This window comes from Gymnodraco acuticeps, unplaced genomic scaffold, assembly GCF_902827175.1.
Source record: "Gymnodraco acuticeps unplaced genomic scaffold, fGymAcu1.1, whole genome shotgun sequence".
Classification (NCBI taxonomy): domain Eukaryota; kingdom Metazoa; phylum Chordata; class Actinopteri; order Perciformes; family Bathydraconidae; genus Gymnodraco; species Gymnodraco acuticeps.
This window is the reverse complement of record NW_022990590.1, coordinates 2,950,418-2,971,857: the sequence shown is the minus strand read 5'-3', so window position 1 is coordinate 2,971,857 and position 21,440 is coordinate 2,950,418. Positions and strand designations below refer to the sequence as shown.

Below are 21,440 nucleotides of genomic sequence, written 5' to 3'. Positions count from 1 at the left end.
TGTGTGTGTGTGTGTGTGTGTTGTGTGTGTGTGTGTGTGTGTGTGTGTGTGTGTGTGTGTGTGTGGTGTGTGTGTGTGTGTGTGTGTGTGTGTGTGTGTGTGTGTGTGTGTGTGTGTGTGTGTGTGTGTGTGTGTGTGTGTGTGTGTGTGTGTGTGTGTGTGTGTGTGTGTGTGTGGGTGTGTGTGTGTGTGTGTGTGTGGTGTGTGTGGTGTGTGTGTGTGTGTGTGTGTGTGTGTGTGTGTGTGTGTGTGTGTGTGTGGTGTGTGTGTGTGTGTGTGTGTGTGTGTGTGTGTGTGGTGTGTGTGTGTTGCCATTGTCTCTTTGAACCTCCCGCTCTGGTGGCTTTCTCTACAGGGAAAACTGCCCTGGCTTATCATTTTTTTGTCTCCTAAAGACCAGTGTCTGTGAAATGTGTGAATTACTAGTGGCAAACCGGTTGTCCTTTCTCCTGTGATTATCATTTACATTATTGTGCATGCACCTTGCTCATAGCGCTGTTTTTAAAAGGTCTCCATTAATGAACAAAAGCCGGAACACGGCTTAAACACTGGGTGTATTATAAAATCAGACCGAGTGAAAGATTCACGGCCTCACTTAATCACATGGACTAAGTACTTTTCGAAATGTCCTTGAAAGTGTACATGATACGAAATATTACCTAAATGTACTAAAGTTATGTGAATTTGCATTTGTTATAATTATTGTGGAGCATTAGCTAGCAGCAAGCGTCCTCCAGTTCTCCATGGGTTTTTTGTTGTGCTAGTTGTGACTTATTTCCCTGTTTATATTATGTTTTTTAGGATAAAAAATTGTTGTGTAATGTTTCCATTTCTGTTCCCTTTCCATTGACAAGTGCTTAACAGGTTTCATTTTCTACCTACCTCTGAAGCACGCACAGTGTGCATAATCACATCTTTACAGTGGTAAAAGGATATGTGGTTAAAAGCTTTGAGGGAAAGGAGACTTGACAGTCAACAAGCAGGCATATCATGATTTCTTGTCAGATATTGCCTATTTGTGTCTTTGTGGGAAGTTACGAATTATACAATGGAAGCCTTCGGTAGTAGTAAATCCAACGCTTTGCTCAAAGCATAAAGGGAGTATAAGTTTACAGTATAGTAAGATGTTGAATAAAACAATGCAGTCCATTTAGTCCTTTCAGAACCAGGCTGACAAGGTTATTGATTCCGCATAAGATCCACCTCGTAGATGTAGCTCATTCATGTGGCCTTTGACTTGAAATACAATAGCTTGGATTTTGAATGAGTCCATTGTGATCGATATTCACATCTCGGGTCAATGACGCACATCATGCACATGCATGTGGGACCTTTATGAAGTGATTTCTTCCTTTTTGAGACTGTTCATAGTTTATGATAGGATTACAGTTTTTATCCTGCTGGTGCTGAGCATTATACCCTCTGATGTGGCTCAATGCTTTTGTCCCTGGGAAACCGACATGTGTGGGTCCCTATCTGTTTGCTCTCTCACACTTTCGTTCTGTTGGCTCTTCTCTCTGACTTTGTTGCTCTGGTCTGTATCTCAGCGTCTGCTTTGGAAGTAAATGAAGGCAAATGCCTTCAAGTTTCACTGCATTTAGCGTTCTTGCTTGCTTTGACATTTTTACTGCACTCTCGGAAAGCCGGCTTCTGTTTCTCCCTTCCTCTTAAAAACCCAGAACACCATCTGTTGTCATTAGTGTCCAACAACCAGGATGTAGCAGGGCTGCTGTCTCCGGCTGCCTCTCTCTTACAATCTTTTTCACCCACTGCCTGTACATTTTTGAAAAAGGCCAAACGTCCATATTAAAATACATTCAATTGCAAACACGAATATAACGATGACGAAAAAGATGATGGTGTTAAACATGAGAAAGTTGTGTTTGTTTATGTCCTTGCTTTCCATCATCCAATCTTTTAACATTATGTCTCTTTTTCAAATTTGGATCACCTGGACAACAACAACTGAATTTGATGGTGAAAGGTCATTGCCACTGTGACCCCCCCCCCAATATATTTCTTTGGAAATAACGCTCATTTGGACAATTTCACACAAATGTCTCATACCATAAAAATATGGTGGTAAGATTTTAGACAGACATAGATGTAAACAGCAACTTGTTACAGAAGGATACAAACAGAGGATGTCATTCTAGTTCTTAGTTATTCTTAAACTTTAAATGTTTTGATGGATAATGTAATATTTTATTTATTTGTCTTTCTCCATCTTTTTTCTCTATCATAGATCACATAAAGCGGAAGATTCGCCGGCGGCCATCTTGGGGACGGGGCATCATTCGTAAGAAGAAGACTTACAAAAAAGGAATGGACGAGGAGGAAGAGGAGGAGGAGGAGCCCGAGGCCGAGGTGGAAGCTGTAGGGCCCAGTGACTCATGTTTAACGCCGGACGAGGAATCATCATGTGACACCATGGGACCCCAGCCCAATGGCCACCATCCCCATGTCCCCTCTACGGAAGAGGAGAGCTCCAACGAGCCCCCTGTTGCAGCTCCTGCTGAACCTCCAGTTGACAGCGAAGCCCAAAAGAGCAAACGCCTACAGAGGAGGAACCCTCGGCCAAAAAGGCAGAGCCTGAGAACACAGAGAAACACAGTGAGCCGCTTCGCCTCAGTGGCAGTTCTCAGCCCCAGGCAGATGGGGATGGCCAGTCCAAGAAGGCTGACTTCCAGCCGTCAATTGAATTGTCCAAATCTTCAGATGCTGAGGTCCAGCCTAAGCACACAGAGGGTGTCTTAGTATCACAAGCGGACTGTGTGAATGGAAACGAGTCAATGGACAGCCTGGACTCACACAGCCTCCAGGGGAGCAGCGAGGGTGAGAAAAGAACTGCTCATAGCACGGCTCGGTGCTCTAATGAACCAGAACTGCAAGAGCACAAAGATAAACACGAGAGCAACCCAACTCAGGAGCACCCCCCCCAGGACGGGAGAGCAGAAACAGGACATGTTGTGGAACATCAACATACAGAAGGTATAATGCTACACCTTGAGGCTTCTGTGATCTTAAATAGAATTAGAAATTGGAAAATAGAGCTCTTTCTTTCAAGCACAACCATTGCCAAAATGATTATCAGGATTATTTTGATCAATATTGAGACAACAATAATCTATAACGAAGAAGTCATTGATTAGGGATTGGGACACACTATTTCAATTAGACTAACACATTGAAACAAACACAGCAGTTTCACTTCCATGCTGTGTTATACTGCTGCCAAAGAACAAATCTTATTTCAAACTAAGAAGAGTCCTTATTTTTAGAGCATCTCCTAGGACCAAATTAGAAGGTACATTGTGCTAAAACTTTTTTGCCCAAAATAGAATCACAAAGGCACTTTCATGCTGTGCTACATTCCTGCTAATTACCAGATGTTAGCATGAAAACAAGTTTCTTCCTCACCTGTATTCAGTGCAATTTAATTTAACGGTCTACTTTGAAAGCAGCCGTTTCGTGATAATAATCAATAAGTGATAAACTGTGCAGACTTAATCTCAAGTATTATTATTATTTTTGGGATTTTTGTATGTTTTCAGCATCCCTTGAAAATGTAAATATATACAGCACTAAACATTGAATCCAAATGCTGTTGTTGCTGGATGCATGTTGTATTTAAGTAATGAGTTACGGGTCACAGATGAGATTTGAGAGCACATCTTTCACTCTTCAGCTACTCATTTTGGTTTCCTCATTTCACTTCCTAATCAGCTGATCTTCACAGTAGGAATGCAATTACGCAAGTTAACAAAATCTGTTAATTTGTATACATCCAGTCAGTGCTTTGCCCACCACCTAATTACGACGATGAATTACTTTTTTGATTACTACCCAGCTCCTGTGATTTGCACTCGGTTACGCTTTTAAAGTAGAGAGAGGACATGAATTATGCAACATAAGTCATACAGAATATAGAAATGCTATCCTCTGGCTTAGCAGATAGTATAATTCAATGGAGAAACCCCACATGCTTGAAGCTACGAGTACCATTGTAGTCATTCGTCAGCTTCTGATATGTATTCTGACTTCTTTTTTTTTGTCTATAAAAGATTCACAATTGCCATGAGCCATTATGCCGTTTCTATTGAGTCAGAGATAAGCCAAAAGGTTTATGGGTGTGATTACAGGCCTGTGGTTGGGCTTGTGACGGCTAGGGGCCAGCTGGAAAGCCAAGGTAATGGCGCTCCTAGAATATGGAGAAGCCTTCAGAGGATGGCACGATCAGCAAATGGAACAAAAACAAACCAGGGCTCCTCAAACAACAGACAACCCAGCCACTCCGCCCCCGCGCTCATTACAAGCTGAGCAAGGCTTTTTGCTTGCATCGAAGTGTCGCTTGAGCGCTGTTACAAATGGACAGGAAAAAGACCAAATATGAAATATTGTAGCTGCAAGTACTTTAATATGTATTCTCTTCACGTATTGCGTTCATCTTGTAGCCATGGCAGTTGGAATTTATTTCCTAGTTTGTGCTATTCGGCGGTTCGTGACTCCGAAGAGGTTTTTAAAGCCGAGCCCTTCATTGTAGGATGTTTTTGATGTTCACACTGGAACTCACATGGTCAACCCTTCTTCCATCAATAATCCATTTGTCTTTTTATAGGGGGTTCCACAGCCGAGATGTCAGAGCAGCTGAAGGGAATTACTGAAAGGACGGAGGAAGAGCCACAACCAGCCCCCCCTCATCCTCCTTTAGTGGTTGACCACCAGCGACTTGCGGTAAATATTTCTATAAATCAGTTATTTTCTCCATTTATTTATGTTTCGGTACATGGATTTCTCGGTCTGAAAGCTGCTCTAGTTATCAATACAGTGTGGAAACTAAAGAAAGCACACGTGTTAATAATACTAAATAATGTACTGCTGATGGGTCCTGGTAGTGTGCCTGCTAGTTCACCGTCACACTGTCATGACTAACTGGGACGCTAAAATAAAACAGATTCATCATTCAAGTTATTAGCAACACCTATGCTCTTCTTACTAGGGAAAGTAAACGCTGGATTAATCATCCAGATGATACTGTCTGCCCTCCATCTTTAAGAAGGTCACCTAAAAAGCAATAATTGCCTACAGACTGGAGACACATGAAATCAGAGAAACGTGTGTGTTCTGTTTTGACACTGTCTAAGAGTTGATTTCAATGTAAAGACAATGTGAAGCCTTTTTCTAATGTAAGGTCACCACCTAGCACCACATTTCTGGAATGTGTGCATATCGGTACGTATTTGTTTAATTACATTTGAATATGATAGTCTCCAGCAGCGTGAAATAGATGTATGTTGATTCAAATGCGTTCCTTGCATGAAAAAAAACTATGGATTTTTTATTTCTTTAGTGATGGATGGTCATTTAAAGAGAAAGTCCCTCTCAAATGGTGTTAGTTTTAAACATGGAGATTTTCAACATGATGCCGAGTATTCATCCTCCGCCTTGTCATTTATCCTTTGTAGTCATGGAAGCGTTTGTTGCTGTGGGGTTGGAATTTTACGAGAAAAAAGACACACAGACATCTGCATCAAAGCTTAAAGGGAACCACATTTACTATTCAGCTCTGACAATTTGTTAGAACTACCCTCATAGCCACTTAAAACACTATCTTACAAACAAAGATTTCAGCTTTTTTAAAACCCCAAAGCGTGCCACATTACAATGTTGCTCGATTCTACACGCTCATCATTCTAATACAGGCCATGAAGGATGTAACAGCTGGGCCGATTTGGCTGTGTGCGCTGACTGCTTATTGGAGAGTTAACAGGTACTGTGATCTGTGTCAAAGCAATGATGTGGTAACAGGAAGATGAACACGGTCACACAAAATGTCCACGTTCATTTATTAAGATCGTGATCACTTTATGCACTCGGCTGTTTAAGCAGTTAGGAACCAGTGTCGATGTGTTGGAGCCCTCGAAGAACATCGCACATTCTGAAAATAATTTAACAAATGAAATATTTAAGCAATATTAATAATGTAGCAACAAACCGTGTTGGAGACATAAAACCCAGATTTGACTCTGTAGCCTTATATTAATACAAAGTACTAAGGCTTTGAAGAGACAGTAGGTACTTTTCATAAAAAATAAACCGCTCAACATCGAACCAGTTAATAAGAAGATGTTTCAATTTGGAAGTATTGGTTTTATCAGAGCCAGCTTTGGTACACTATCCCATTTTGCAACAATCCAATTAGATTGATTTTGGAAAATAGGGGTTATAATCTAAGAAATCTAACCAATATGCTTTTATTTTTTTTCCAATTTGAAGTTCGTTCGGGTGCTTGTTTTAATTTCGTTGGCACTGTGGATGTTTTTTTTTGTTTCTCCTCACTTCAGCAATGCCTCCCAGCTGCTGTTCATTTCCATGCTCCAGATTGGTCACCTATTGCGCAAAAGGACTGTTGAATCCTTTTTTGCGTGCAGACATTAAAATGCAAATCAGCAGAAAGCCCTTTTGTTCTTTGGTTAGAATGCTGTTAGAAATGGCATTAACAATCATCCTTGGCTTAGGCCTGCTCCTTTTGAAGGCTAACCGTTTGTGTTATCTTTAGTGGGCCAGCCGAGGAAGCTTCACCCGTCATGCCATTTTCTTTCAGGCAAACCCTGTCCCATGCTCTGAATGGCGCTCGTTTAAAACCCTTCATTTGGCATTAGTTCATGCCTTATTTCTCCGGGATTTCTATAGCTTCCTAACATAGAAATGGTTGAATAGAATTGGTGTCCGGATAATGCGAAGTCCTGCATTATTTGAGCTGCGCCTGGAAGGCAGCACAGTTATTGAAGTTTTTTTGTGGAATGGGACACGAGGTGGGGAAACTCAATCATGGATGTCGAGCCTTAAGCTTCCTCGACATCCATAGGTCTGCTGCTGTCACACTGCCCTTATCAGATGGATAACTTCTGAGCCTTATCCCTCTTTTCCATACACCCTATGGTCCTGCCACTGTCTCTCTTCCCCCTTTTCATCTTTCATACATCAATTTTGTATCCTCGCTATCTGAACACGGAGGGAGCCAATTACACTGGCAGACTGTTTCACATCTCTCTATCAACAGGTGCTCTTCCTGCGACATCTGAAGGAAACAAGGGTTATGACTGAAACATGAGCTTCTCTCTGCCTCACTACATCCACCAACTTGTCCCAGGATGTGTTCCAGTAACGGAGAGCATATGAAGCAGCTCTGTGTTTTTATTCCCCCCGCACAGTCACGCTAGGGTCCCACCTAATACCCCAAGTGTAAATTGGAGCCTCGGCTGAGTGGGCTCCCCTGACAGCGCTTCTCCCTGATCAAGTTAGGGCTGCTTGGTTTCAGGGCGCTCTGTGTAGTGTAATTCATGTAAAAGAAAGTGTTCTTCTGACATGTGCTTACTCCTCTCCTCCATGCTTCGAAGTGACATCCAGCTATCAAGCCATTATCTAGTGGCTTTTACCCATGCCCCACAAGGCTGGTGGGGAGTGTGTGTTTTGTCTTCTAAAACCTCACTCCCATCGTTCAAACTGATTGACAGACTTTTTTTGGCCTGAACTAAGTGCTTCAACTGGCTGCCCCTGTGAGCAGACACACACTGCACTAATCTGGAGGTTTATTTGTTAGTGGGGGGAAGATGGGACATATCTGAGAGAAACAGATCGTGAAAAGAGGGGACTGTGAATAATTGCTTTTTCATCCCCGGCTTACGGAACAAATTGAATATCCGGTGTGCAGGATGAGAGTCACCATTTAAGCAGACATTTGTTGGCAGGGGCTCAGATTGGCTTGCCGCCTGATTTCTATGGGGGCCCGCAGTGAGTGTTCTACTGTTGCTTCAGCCATTGATTGCTGAGCGCTGATTATTTCTGACTTTTAAGTTGATGGAAGAGGCTCTGGAAACTCTGTGGAATTAAACACCATCCGAATGTTATGAGTTTGTTCACATAGCCTACACTCAAAGCCTGTAGGACAGAGATTATTATTATTAGTAGTATTATTTCAGTATTAGCATCCCGCCTTTCAAAACCGAGGCTCAGTTATTTTCTCTGATTCACTTACTAAAATCAAGTTCTTGTTATTGCCCGTTTCACTGAAATGACGCTTGACGCTCTCCGGATCAAAATGAATTCCTCAGCATGAATAAATAGGTCCTGAGGCTTGCGTCTCCAACTGCTCCAAAGCGTCTCTTATTGTCAGCTGTTTTCTTTCATCAATAATCAGACACTTGTCCACAGATGGACTGGGAGAAGTGTTGCCGATGATTGCAGATGAGAATTCAGAAACTAGAAAATCCAATCTGGGCCCGGCAATCTTTCCTTCATCTCACCAAGAACACACAGATTATGACTGCTCTGTTGTTTTCTTTAGCAGCTGTCTAGAAGGAGCCAGTGTTTCTAGTTGCTGGCACAGCATGGAGTCTTTTGGCTTGATGCTTTAGCTATTACAGCATGTCAGGATTTCCTGTTTTAGAGAAGCCTGTCAACAGAAATTGCCCCATTTCAGTTCGTCATCTTCCCTCATTTTTAGTACCAATAGCAACGGGGGGGGGGCTCTGGCAAAGTATTCATGCCACATGTCTGATCAAAAGAGAACAGTTTAATGGTAGTGCTGGACCAGCGTTTGATTGTCAATAAAACTAGATGGTGTTTGAAGTGCTTCTTTTATTTCCATTCATTCCCACTGATGGCCTTGACAATGTGGCTATTTGCATGTAATTGCACTTCCAATGCGGCGCCTCTTGGCCATGCATGTGACGGCCAGCAGCTCACACAACATAAACATACAAGTCTCTTGTGTTCTCTTTATATATTCTTTAGTAGTTTGCCTCCTCGCCAACCCTTTATGCTGTTTTATTCTGACCCTTTTTTCCAGTTCTCACACTTCATACATCCCACTCGAGTAAAGCCTTAGAATTTGTGGATTTTTAAAACGTACATAAACAGAATGTTTAACAACGCTTTTTGTTGCTTTTGCCAACCATGGTACGTTTTATAGTATAGCTTTACAGTACTAGCTTACAATTGGAAGCAAAATGGCATTTAGGTTGATGGAAAAATTGTGCAGTAGCCGGAGGGAATATAATGCTATTAGGATGCTATTACATTTGTTAGATAATACTTCATCCTGGCTTAGATTTGCACCTCGACTATTAACTAACACATATTACTCTCTGGCCAGTTAGCGTCTTACATTTTGCTTTCAATTACCACAAATTAACGATGAATATAAAGAGGGCTCATGTTTACAGGTTCAACATCACCCAGTTCTTTTAAATCCATTGGAGACAGAAATCAAGGAGACATTTTCACGGCTATATATGTGTGTATATTCAGAAAATATATTCTCATAATGCATAATTTATATGTATGAGATGCTTAGTGCTTGGTCAGCACTGTTCAACACCCTTCCCATAACCCAATACACACACAGACACTGTTTGTTGCTTCTACACATGTAAAGGACATTGCATCGATTAACCTTTACTTCCCTTGAGGTTTACCCTGCGTTTAACCATAGCTGGTCAATACGTGGTCCTTTCCATAACCTTTACCTAATCCTAACTTCTTTGATATATTCACTTTTATGCCTTTCGGTTTTGCCTTCGTTGCATTCATTTTGAAAACATCAGATCATTTTACAGGGTTATGTGGTTTGGGGTTATTCTTGTAAAGTCAGTGCTGCGAGTTTCTCCAGCTTTTATTACCTTTTTGATTTTGGATCCCTGCGGTCTTGAATCCATAAAATATTAAAATGATTTCCTCTAGCTATACGGTACATTGTATTTGTCTCGTACTTATGTGCTTTATTGAATAGATTCTTTATTATTATTGAAAAAGAAATTCGCCTGAAAACTTGTCAATGGAAAAGGAGAACTAAAGGCTGCTAAAGGTATACAAATGATTAGTTTATATTCATTTCAAACATGGACATCAGTAATGTAACGACTAGTTCTAGTATGGTTCAGATAGATACAGGTCAAATGTTCTGCAATAATAGCCACACAGAAAGACAATGCTTTATTGGAAGTGTATGAAGAAATATTGCAAGGTATATTTTAGATACAATTTGCCACATTATGATACACATTACGCCAATCATAAAACATTCGTATTGATATATTTTTAAATATTTCGCCGGACTTTAGTCAAGGTATACCTGAATGTCTTCTTAAGGTCCTTACACACCAAGCCGATTTTCGATGTCGATAGATGTCGGGCCGTCGATGAGTATCGTGTCGCCCTACTCAGATTGGTGTGTCTTGGTGTGTACTGCACCGTCGTGTCTTTTCCGCCGTGCCGACACCTTCCGCCGCCGATTCGACATGTTGAATCGGGAGGCTGTCGGCCAAAGAAATCACTCTGATTGGCTGTTCAGCTTAGCGAATCAGTGAATGAGAAGCGAAACGGAAGTGAGGGACCCAAACAAACTATTAAGAAGGCAAATCTGAGATTTCATTGAACTCCAGCTCTCTACACAGGTTCGGGAAAGCCCCATGAGCTTCTCTCTGTAGAGTGAAAATGGAACGCACACGCTATTTGTTGTTTGTTTATATCACGCAGTCTTCTTGTTTCGTCGGGACGTGTTCTTTGGTGTCAGTTTGGTGTGTAAGGACCTTAGAGAAGGCTAATAGCCCCTCAAATCTGGGGAAATATTCATTGTGGTACTGGGCTAAACGTTACTTGCCCTGTATTTCAGTGTTTAACAAGTTGAAATTGATCTTACTCTCTCCGTAGTATGCCCTGACCAATACTGCAGTTTGGAGGATAATGCCATTATCAAGTTTATTTATTTATTTTTTTTAGTCGTATTAGAGATTCAAGTAATTGTTTTTACTCCAACTAAAAACAATCTTGACATTGGTCATTTAGCTATTTATCCATCCATCCATCCATCCATCTTCTTCCGCTTATCCGTGGTCGGGTCGCGGGGGTAGCAGTTCCAGCAGAGAGCCCCAAACGTTCTTTTCCCTGGCGACATCAACCAGCTCTGACTGGGGGATCCCAAGGCGCTCCCAGGCCAGCGAAGAGATATAATCCCTCCACCTGGTCCTAGGTCTACCCCTTGGTCTCTTCCCAGCTGGACGTGCCTGGAACACCTCCCTAGGGAGGCGCCCAGGTGGCATCCTAACTAGGTGCCCGAACCACCTCAACTGGCTCCTTTCGACGCGAAGGAGGAGCGGCTCAACTCCGAGTCCCTCCCTGATGACCGAACTTCTCACCTTATCCCTAAGGGAGACACCAGCCACCCTGCGGAGAAAACCCATCTCGGCCGCTTGTATCCGCGATCTCGTTCTTTCGGTCATGACCCATCCTTCATGACCATAGGTGAGGGTAGGAACGAAAATGGCCCGGTAGACAGAGAGCTTTGCCTTCTGGCTCAGCTCCCTTTTCGTCACAACGGTGCGGTAAAGCGACTGCATTACCGCTCCCGCTGCTCCGATTCTCCGGCCCATCTCACGCTCCATTGTTCCCTCACTCGAGAACAAGACCCCGAGATACTTGAACTCCTTCACTTGGGGTAAGGACTCATTCCCTACTTGAAGTGGACAGTCCATCGGTTTCCTGCTGAGAACCATGGCCTCAGATTTGGAGGTGCTGATCCTCATCCCAGCCGCTTCACACTCGGTTGCGAACCGATCCAGTGAGTGCTGAAGGTCGCAGACCGATGAAGCCATTAGAACCACATCATCTGCAAAAAGCAGTGGTGCAATCCTTAGTCCACCGAACTGCAGACCCCCTCCCCCATGACTACGCCTCGAAATCCTATTAGCTATTTATTATTTTATTTATTATTACCACTTAACAATGTACTGATCAGGACAGTGCATTCGACAAATAAACGTCTCTTCACTATTGTCAATAGTTAAGAGGAAAGTAGATTCAGGAAGTGTTTAGGAAAGCCACTTATTAAACAGGATTCACTACATTATGGCCTTGTCTTGGTTTAGTTTATATCCTGGCCATGAATCGCTAAGCTCTACATCGATTTCACACAACTTCTTTTATTGATCTTTGCCCTCAAGTTTTATTTCTTATTTATTTATATCCCAACTTTTATATTTCATGTACATGATGTGAATGGGTCTCAGATGTGCTGTTACTGAAAAAGATGACCCTTTTCATAATACACAAATATACAGATTTACATACATTTTAACAAAACAAATCAGTTTGTTTTGGTCACATATTAAATTGGCCCTATGATGCTTTTTGGGGTTTAACCCCACCCCCCCCCCCCTGTAGTGTGTTACTGTATATAGGTTTTTGTGAATGTAAATGGTCTGCAGAGGCTACTATCCCACACACTTCTACGAAACCCAGAGCAGACTGGGCTCTGATTGGTTGGCTGGCTGCACGTTGTACAGATAGTATGAGAAAAATAAACCACTTCTTCAACATTAAATCATTTAAACACGTCTCAGTAGAGGCAGAAAATACAAATATGAAACCTGAAATAATTTGCATAATAGGGCCCCTATAAAAACATAATTTTGTAAAATAATATCAGGGGATATTAACTAACATATTAACTAACATGTCAAATAATATTGTATTTAATTAAGATTTTGCCCAAATTACCTACCACATAATATGATCAATCTTTCCCACTTCCAATTTACCACAAGTGGCTGCACACCAACAAGTGCTTGGATTATTCCAGTGATTTGATGTTATTAAAGCCAAACATTTTAGATGATTTGTCAACCCCAGCAAGGGTTTTACATGCCCATCCAAAAGGGATGACCATTTCATCTAAATGCGCTGAGACCATGGTAATATGATTTGTCATGACGGTCCCTGACCCTCATGACACTATCTATATTGCATTACCTGTGTGACCGAGTGCCCTGTAAGCCACATTATCTGCCGCTGCAACGTCTTCCTCAGCAAATCCAAATGCCACATCTCACTGCCCACATTCATGGTAACGAGCAAACCAGAATCATTTATAAATCTTTTTGTACTAGTGTTAAAGAAGAAAATAAATCAAAGTTAGGAAAAAAAGACGGGGGTGAATTGTTCTCTCAGAGGCAGACATTGAAGGCTTAATAGTGTCCCTGGTGACACTGCCTTTTTCTCTCACTCACTACTGCGGAAAGCTCTTCACACACACACACACACACACACACACACACACACACACACACACACACACACACACACACACACACACACACACACACACACACACACACACACACACACACTCTAACGCAGCTACTAGCACATCCTTCCATGATCAAAGAGAGAGAAACTCCACTACCTCAATTGTTTTGGTTTGAAAGCTATTAACACATAACTATAATACCATCAAAATATTACGTTTACATAATAACAATAATTAGTTTTTCTTTTCTTTCTGGAAGAATTTAAGACATTGGGGTGAGATAAATACAATATTTTACTAATTATGTTTTGAGGAGCAACTCGACACCAATGGAAACTCTTGCATTGTCTGACTGCTGGTCGTGAGATCACCCCCCACATTTATACATGTATTAATATATCTTCTGTTTACACAGAAGGAGCTCATGTAGAGGGATGCTGAAGTTTCTCGACCTTGCCATAACGACTCGAGACACAGGGTTCAAATTTGACATTCTGGTGTCAGAACGGTGGCATAAATAGTTTGGGAAATGAAGTAGGTTAGAGCAGGAGTGGTTTTATTATCTGCAAGTAATCCTAACCTGGCCTGGAGGTCACAAGAAATATGAGAAATATAGGCACGCCTATGCAGGAGGGGTGATGGTGTGACTAGAATTGACATTTCTGGTCCATAGGCCAGGGTTTAAGTAGCAGAGCTGTAACATGGTGTGAAGAAGTGTGATGGTGCCCAGTCTCTAAAACATCCCTTCTGTATTGTTCCATTTGTATTTCTCACTAATAATGAGAATGTAGTGAGTGGGTGTGTTGTTTTGCATTTTTATTTTGGTTAATGCAATTTTAATAGTGCAATTGTCTGGTTAGAATTCTGCACAAATTATCATTCATGAGCATAAACCCAGTCTCTTTTGCTATGATAAATCCTGGAAGTTAAACTCTCTTTAAGATCTAATCCTATTTTCACAGGCATAATAGTGGTTCTTATAAAACTCCAAATACCACCATTCTGCTTTGTTTGCCATCTGAACAAACGTGGGGATAGCTAGAGATGAGGATAAAGAAAGGGACGTTGGGAGGGGGAAGATGGGACAGGGAGTTTAGAGGGGTGAGGTTAAATGGTCCATGTCAGTAGCGGTCTTAACGCATGGGATTACTGCCCCTTTGTGTGCAGTGAGCTCACTCAATCACGGAGGCCGTGTAAGACACACTCACCATTTACCCCACACTGTCACAGCCATCCTGATCAGGCTGGGGAAGTACACCGCCGCAATCAGCCGGTCTGACGGTAAAGAAGAGAATAAATTGAGAGGACAAAGAGAGGATAGAACGAAGAAAAATACAGGAACAATAAAAGTACGGAAAGATACGTTGGAAGAAAAAGGAGCTAAAGTGCTGGGTAAAGAAAACACAAGGTGAATAAAACATTGAAGTAGGCAGACGATGCACTTAAAACAAAAATAGAAGGTTTGCTATAAAGAAAGTGGTGAAATGCACTTAAAGCAAGAGATGGGTTACAAAAGGAAATATGAAGATAAAGAAATGGAGTGGCAGTTGGATGAAAGGAAAGTCTGAGAAGTGTTTTACAGGAACATTATTTCCCGTATGTGAGATGGGTTGTAATTATGCTAATTAAAGCTTTTATGCACGTGTTGTTATAATAGGCATCTCATCGTGATGTGCTCTATTCGCTCCTCTTTTTATGAGCTCTCATGGCTGGCTTGAAACATGATAGCCTCCTTGAAGAAAGACCAGAGTTGCTGTATGAAAAGCACAAAAATAATCCAATAAATAAATGCTCGATATAGAGCAGTGGACAGCGCTTTTTGAAAGCAGCTGAGATGATCATTATCACTTCAGATATAAGAGATGCTCGGTGTTCTCAGCTTCTGTATGCACACTTTATTTGTCAAGGGACCTACAGTTATTAGATGGGCCAGGCGGAGGTTTTTTTGTGTGAATCCTCCTCCACAGCCAGATTAAGTTATGGAACTGTGAATATTATCTACTCAATTACAAGCCGTGTTTCTGGGCTCTTGAGTTAATATGATAAGCACCTACTACAGAAAGTTTGCTAACTTGCAGGAGATTTGAAAAGTTTTCCTTTTTGTTCTCCTCATTTGCTTTGTTTAAAGGTAAGCCAATTTACTCTTGTTAAAACATTTATGTAGGTAATGGCATGATAAATAAGTGTTGAGAATGTGTTTATGGCCCTTAGAGTTAAACAGCTACTATGCGTCTAATCCTGTAACAGGTGTCATTTCTCACTCTTAATATTGTTGGGTTCATTTGTGTGCACAATAATATTTACAGGGTTGTAATGGGTTACTCTGATGCAAATACAAAACCTAAAATAAAATCCATAACAGTGCAGGCGTCTGACAAGCACTAATAATCTCCCCTGTCGGCCATTACTTTTCCTGTCAGCATTGTTGTGGGGGAGATGAAAGAAGAGTAATGCAACAGTAGCCACAGCTTGGCTCGACGATCGTCCTTGGAGACTTCCTTGTTGCTTTATAAAGTTTTCTTAAAGGGGGCCTATTATGCTAATTTCAGGTACATATTTGTTTTTTCTTCCTCCACTGTGACATGTTCACATGCTTTAATGTTCAAAACGCTCTTTATTTTTCTCATACTGCCTGCTGCAGCACCTCTTTTCACCCTCTGTCTGAAATCAGAGCCCAGTCTGCTCTGATTGGTTAGCTGGTCGACTCTGTTGTGATTGGTCAACCGCTTAGAGATGTGTCTGAGATGTACGCCCCCTAGCCTATCGCGTACAATATGTTGGAGCGCTAGCCAATAGAAGCGCAAGTGTTACATAGTGATGTCATAAGATTACCGAAGCAAACGTAGGATTCTAATCGAGACGCTTCAGGCAGGGGGGGAGTGTGTATAGAAAGTGTGTGTGAATATATATATATATATACTTTCAGTCTTTACGAGTGCTTTTAAATATACAAGTCAGCATTAGCCCATTCACACACCTTCATACAGAGGCTGCCATACTACATCTGCTCAGGGAGACCTACCTTCACACACATTCACACACCAATGGGATTAAGTATCTTGCCCAAGGACACATTGACACATTGACATGCAGGGGCTGGTGATGGAACAGACATTTAAATTCAGACAACCATCCACCGCCTGAGCTACAGAAGTCTATTACATGGTGTTGTGGACGTTTTATGTATCTTGTGTTTAGCTGTCACACTTTTAAGAAAATGTATTTGAAGTATACTACTCCAGCTTTGGGAAATGACTCAACAGCTAAAGGGCAGCTGACGTTTGTAATTCCCTTTTCCCTGACTCCATTAGAAGTGTTATTGCTGAAAAAGTCAAAACATCCTTACAAAATGAAGTAATGCTCTAAAGGTCAAATTTGCGGTTATAAGTTAAGTGAGTCTTGGGATTCAGTTTCTATTCAAGTTTTTGTTGCAGTACCGCAGAAAATCTGATCTGAGGCAAACATACATACACGTTATTTGTTTAGCACAGCAGGATAACGCTCTGATCACATTAGCAACCCCCTTTTCTAAGATGTTTGACATTCCTTTTCTGTAACTCAATGAAGAATATTTTCTCTGAAAAGTAAAGAATCCTTCAAAAGTGAAGCGTTGCTCTGAAGGTCAAATGTGTTCTTATAATTTAAGTGCGTCTTGGGATTCAGTTTATACTAACATGTTATATATACTACAATGCTAACCTTTTTGCCTCTGTCATTCTGCTTCTGCTCACTGTAATTAGACGTCCTATGGCCCTCTCAGACGTCCGCTGATTAGAGGCTTAAACAAACATCCACGTCTTATTAATATTGACATTGCCGCGGTTTTATACGTTTATCTCTATGGTCACTGTCTCTCTCTAAAACACGTAGCGTTTAATTCCGTCTGAGGTTACTCTGTTTGCCTTGTGTCAGTGACGCTACCTTTGAATTATTGTCTTTCCTGTGTCAGTCCATGCATTCTGATGAGCCCTGTGTTTAAATACACACACACACACACACACACACACACACACTGGGTACAATGTGAGAAACGGGTCGATTAAAAGGGCCGTTGACTGTCCACAATGTTTTAATTAAAGTAGCAGTGAAATGTAAACTTGGTTCTAATTATGATTAGCCCAAATTAGCTGTCAATCTGAATTGAATTGCTTTTGAATAGAGCTGACCTCCAAAATGTCCACGCACCAACATCGGCGCTAAGCTTGTGTGGCCGGTTATTTAGCACTGTGTTGTTGTTGATATCAGAAATAATGTAAAGTAAACACTGTCTTTATTTGTAATGTCTGTTTGTGTGTCTCTCCTCTCAGGCTCTGCTGGATACGGTGGTGAAGAAGAGTGAAGGATACAGCGTGGAGCAGCTGGAGAGACTCTACTCCCTCCTCAGCCAGAGCATCTACCGGCATCGCAGAGAGTACGAGAAGACCACGCTACTGGAGGTCAGAAACACACATTCTGCCTTAACAATGAATTGATTCATCAAGAAAATAATAAGCGTAATAATGATTGATAAAATAATTGTTATTTGCTGCTCCTTGTGGGAAATAACTACGTGATTCTACCTCTCATCTTTCACAATGGTTTCCCTTGTTGATGCCAGCAAGCAGGTAGCAATTAAGAAAACATCTGAACATGGCTCATTCTGTTTTAAGTGAATGTGAGAACCTCGATAACGTGCTGCAGTAATGAAGTATTTCTGTTTGATAACCTGGAAGTAAGCAAGGGCTCCCTGCACTCAAAGCAATGGACATTTTCCATTAGCGTTTGGAATATTAGGGAAAATAAGATCTGTGACAAACATACATAAATAATACCTATTTGTTTTGTCCAGCAAGATAATCTTGACACCACTTTTATAGTAGTTGAGTCTTAAAATAAATCGCCAGAAGTCAAAAGTAACACTATAAAGCAACAGGATTGCACCATGACAACGCCAAACAGCTAAGCTAATGGCCGATTTGGATCCGGATTGATGAAGTTTAGTGTCCTCATTCAAGTAAAAGCTTAAGATGTTCACCAGTGGAATATTTCCTCAGACATTATATCGGAAATGAAAACAAGAACTCATTCAAAAAACATTGACTTCAAGAAAAGGGAGCTCGGAAGTTATATAACTGGTTAAAGACTCATTCCTGTACCATTCTATTGCAGCTAAGGGACATCCTCTGTTTTGCGATATAAATGATGTGACATTTAAGCTTTGTTTTTACGAGATAATAATGCTGCTTCATAAAAAAGAACAGACTTAAAATGCATATCACACACAAAGTCCTGACAAAATGTATTCAAGTACGTGCAACACAACCCTTTATTTTCAGAGCCTCCGTATGTCCTGAGTTTAGACGATTCACACATCATTGATCTCACAAGTCGTTACTGGGTCAAAATGGTCTTGCTTCCCTTTTTTGGTGGTGCTGCAGTTTTGTCACCATGTAAGCAGAGTAACTGAGTCCGAGTAACACGATGCCAGGACACATGCTGTGCCTTTTACTGTGAGGTTTTTAACAACTGATAACATTTAATGAACTAATAACATTCCAGGAATTATGGAAAAGTGTAAAGTGGGCATATGATATCCAAGATCCGTTTACTGTCTGTTTTAGGGGGTTGGATATAGACGTCCTCCGACACTGAGACAGGCTGAACCAGGGAGGAGAGTCTGGAAGTGACAGAAACAGCAGCTAGGTGTAGCTGTTGGAGGATAGATGCCCACCACAGAGGTGGAGAAGTGCAATTGGTGTATGAATCGATATCAGGGTGGAAATTAAGGATTTATTTTTGCTTCAAAGGATCTAATGAAGGCAGTGGGGACTGTGAGTAAGATAGGGTTCAGGATGTTTGTGTGTGAGACATACAGAGATAAGTGAGCCCATGAGCTGGAATCCAAAACAGTAAATAAAAGAGTAATATATTCCTCACAGAGATCGATCAGCCACCCGGTCCCTCTCATATATCCCATTTCTTTGCCAGCCCAATTTACACATATTTACACATGAACCACAAACACAAAGCACACACAATGTGCACTACAGCCTCGCACACTACAGCCTCGCACACTACAGCCTCGCACACTACAGCCTCGCACACTACAGCCTCGCACACTACAGCCTCGCACACTACAGCCTCGCACACTACAGCCTCACACACACATCTTCGATTTGGACGTTTTTCAGTGTGAATCTAGAAGACAATATGTACGTTTTTGTAGTCATTGTTTCTATTATAAAAATAGAACTGAATTCACATGCTACTAAAACATCTGGGAATGCTGTCAATTATAGTTCTTAGCAAGAGGATATCTCAATCGTCAGGTCAGACGTTTAAGTCATTTTAATAGACTTCAGAGAACAATTTCACTTTTAAATCAAAACAAATCAAATGTATTCTTACTATACAAGCAGGCTTGTCGGCCCTCAGGAGTTCCCTACTATTCATTCATTTAATTTAAAATCGTATACATTTTTTTCTTTTTAAAAAGATCATTGATCTGTCTACTCTGAGAAAGTATATCAAGTATATATGAGTACTTTCTTTACTTAAGCAAAAAATAAAGTATTTTAAATATTTAAAGGTCACCTATCATGCTATTTTTAGGCAATAGCATAGGTCTCAGATATATAAAAAAACACACTTTATATTAAGGTACACAAATTAACCATCAACTAGTTGTTAATTAACATGCATATTAGCAGTAGGCCTATATTGCCTCTTTATTAGTCATTATAAAACACTTATTAATGCCTTGTTCTACATGACCATATTCTACAAGTAATAAGCCATTGGTTGAGAGTTTTTCCTCAATAACCCTCTAATTAGTGCTTATTTGCTGCAAGTAAGGAAGTTGTTGTCCATGAGTTTTGGTCTTAATATGCGCTGCTCAATATGGGCGTAATAAGGCAGTAGTACCACAAGAATAGTAATTCTCCCATAATAACACTTAACAAATATGATCTATTCTTATGTAACAAGACATGAAACTATAAGTGTTAATTGTGTCTAAATAACTCAATATTAGGTATTTATATCTAAGAATATGTTTTGGGGTATTGCCAGTTCAGCTACCAATAGCAAGGTGATGTTGACCTGTATGTTTCATATTTGCATATCTTTTTGTAACATTTGTACTGAAGGTTAGCCAGGAAACCGGGTACAGGAAGTAGGAGAAAGTGAACTGAATAGCATGGCAGTAGACATCGATGAGTAGACTGCTACTAATTTTCCCTATGCAACCTGAAGGCAAGGCAAGTTTATCTATATAGCACCTTTCAACACAAGGCAATTCAAGGTGCTTTACAAAAATGCAAATAAGTCAATAAAGGAGCATGGCTGCTCACTCCCTGACTCTCAAAAGAGTTTGGCTGGCTGTTTAATCTATGTTCACACTGAGACAGTACAACACAGAGAGAACAGTACACCTAGTGTGTAAGTACATACAAACAGGTCCCCTTTAAAAGCAAGTGTCAACTTAACCCAACCCTTAATTTAAGGTATTTTTGACAATGTTCCGTCTAAAAGAGAGCTGCTGTATTTTTTCCCAGAATCCCATCTGGTCATCTGCTGCTGCTCTAAGATGTCAGTTCAGACAGCGGGCCAGAAATGGCGGTCCTGGTGCTAGAAGCCAGGACTGCCTGTCAGGATGTCATGGGGAGGAAGTGGGAGAGGGAGGGGAGGAGGAGGGGGGGCAGTGAGCCAGGTGGTGCCGCCTGTCTGTGGAGGAGGGGGCGGGGGGGCGCGTGTCTGGGTTCATCTTATCCTGCCAGCCTAAATTGGGGTTTCAGAGCAGAAATGTCAGCCCGTTTGGCACGTGTTGTGTTTGCCTGTGTTTGCAGCACACAAACACACAGCAGGTCATCTCCCTGTTCCTCACCAGGGAATGCAGAAACATGCGCTCACAGACCTGTTGCTGGGTGATACTCAGTACGGCGGCTGGAGCCATTCCCACTTAATGTTGCAGCGCATGGTGTTTGTGTCTACTTTGTAGAGACGAGTGAAATGGAGCGTGTCCATACATTTGTCTCCTTTACTCTGCCCCCCCGCCCTCCTCTGGGTACGGCTTGTCTCCGTCTTCCAGAGAGCTGACCTTTCAGCCGATGGAGCGGACTACACCCTGCCTCCAGTTAAAGCCAGAGGGACCCTCTCTGCCCTGTACACAAAACATACCAACTGTGTTCCTATCTACAAATTGGCCTTCATATCACCCTAGAACTAGTAATACAATTACCTTGTTCCTCAGACAGCAATTTAAGACTTTGTACGAGCTAAAGACCTTTAACCTGCGTCCGTGTGATTCTGGAGCTGTGCACGCCGCTGGCCGACTTAGCGGAACATCACACATTGGTTATTTCTCAGGCCATCT

The 21,440-nt window shown here is 41.4% G+C and overlaps 1 protein-coding gene across 1 annotated transcript in view; it reads left to right on the top strand.

The window, feature by feature from the left end:
• Positions 1 to 21,440, top strand: part of atad2b (ATPase family AAA domain containing 2B) — an 89,202-nt gene that overhangs the window by 62,100 nt on the left and 5,662 nt on the right. Inside the window, 4 exon segments of the mRNA XM_034228634.1 lie at positions 2,246 to 2,542; positions 2,545 to 2,991; positions 4,619 to 4,734; positions 17,395 to 17,523. Of these exon segments, the coding sequence (XP_034084525.1) occupies positions 2,246 to 2,542; positions 2,545 to 2,991; positions 4,619 to 4,734; positions 17,395 to 17,523 (989 nt within the window).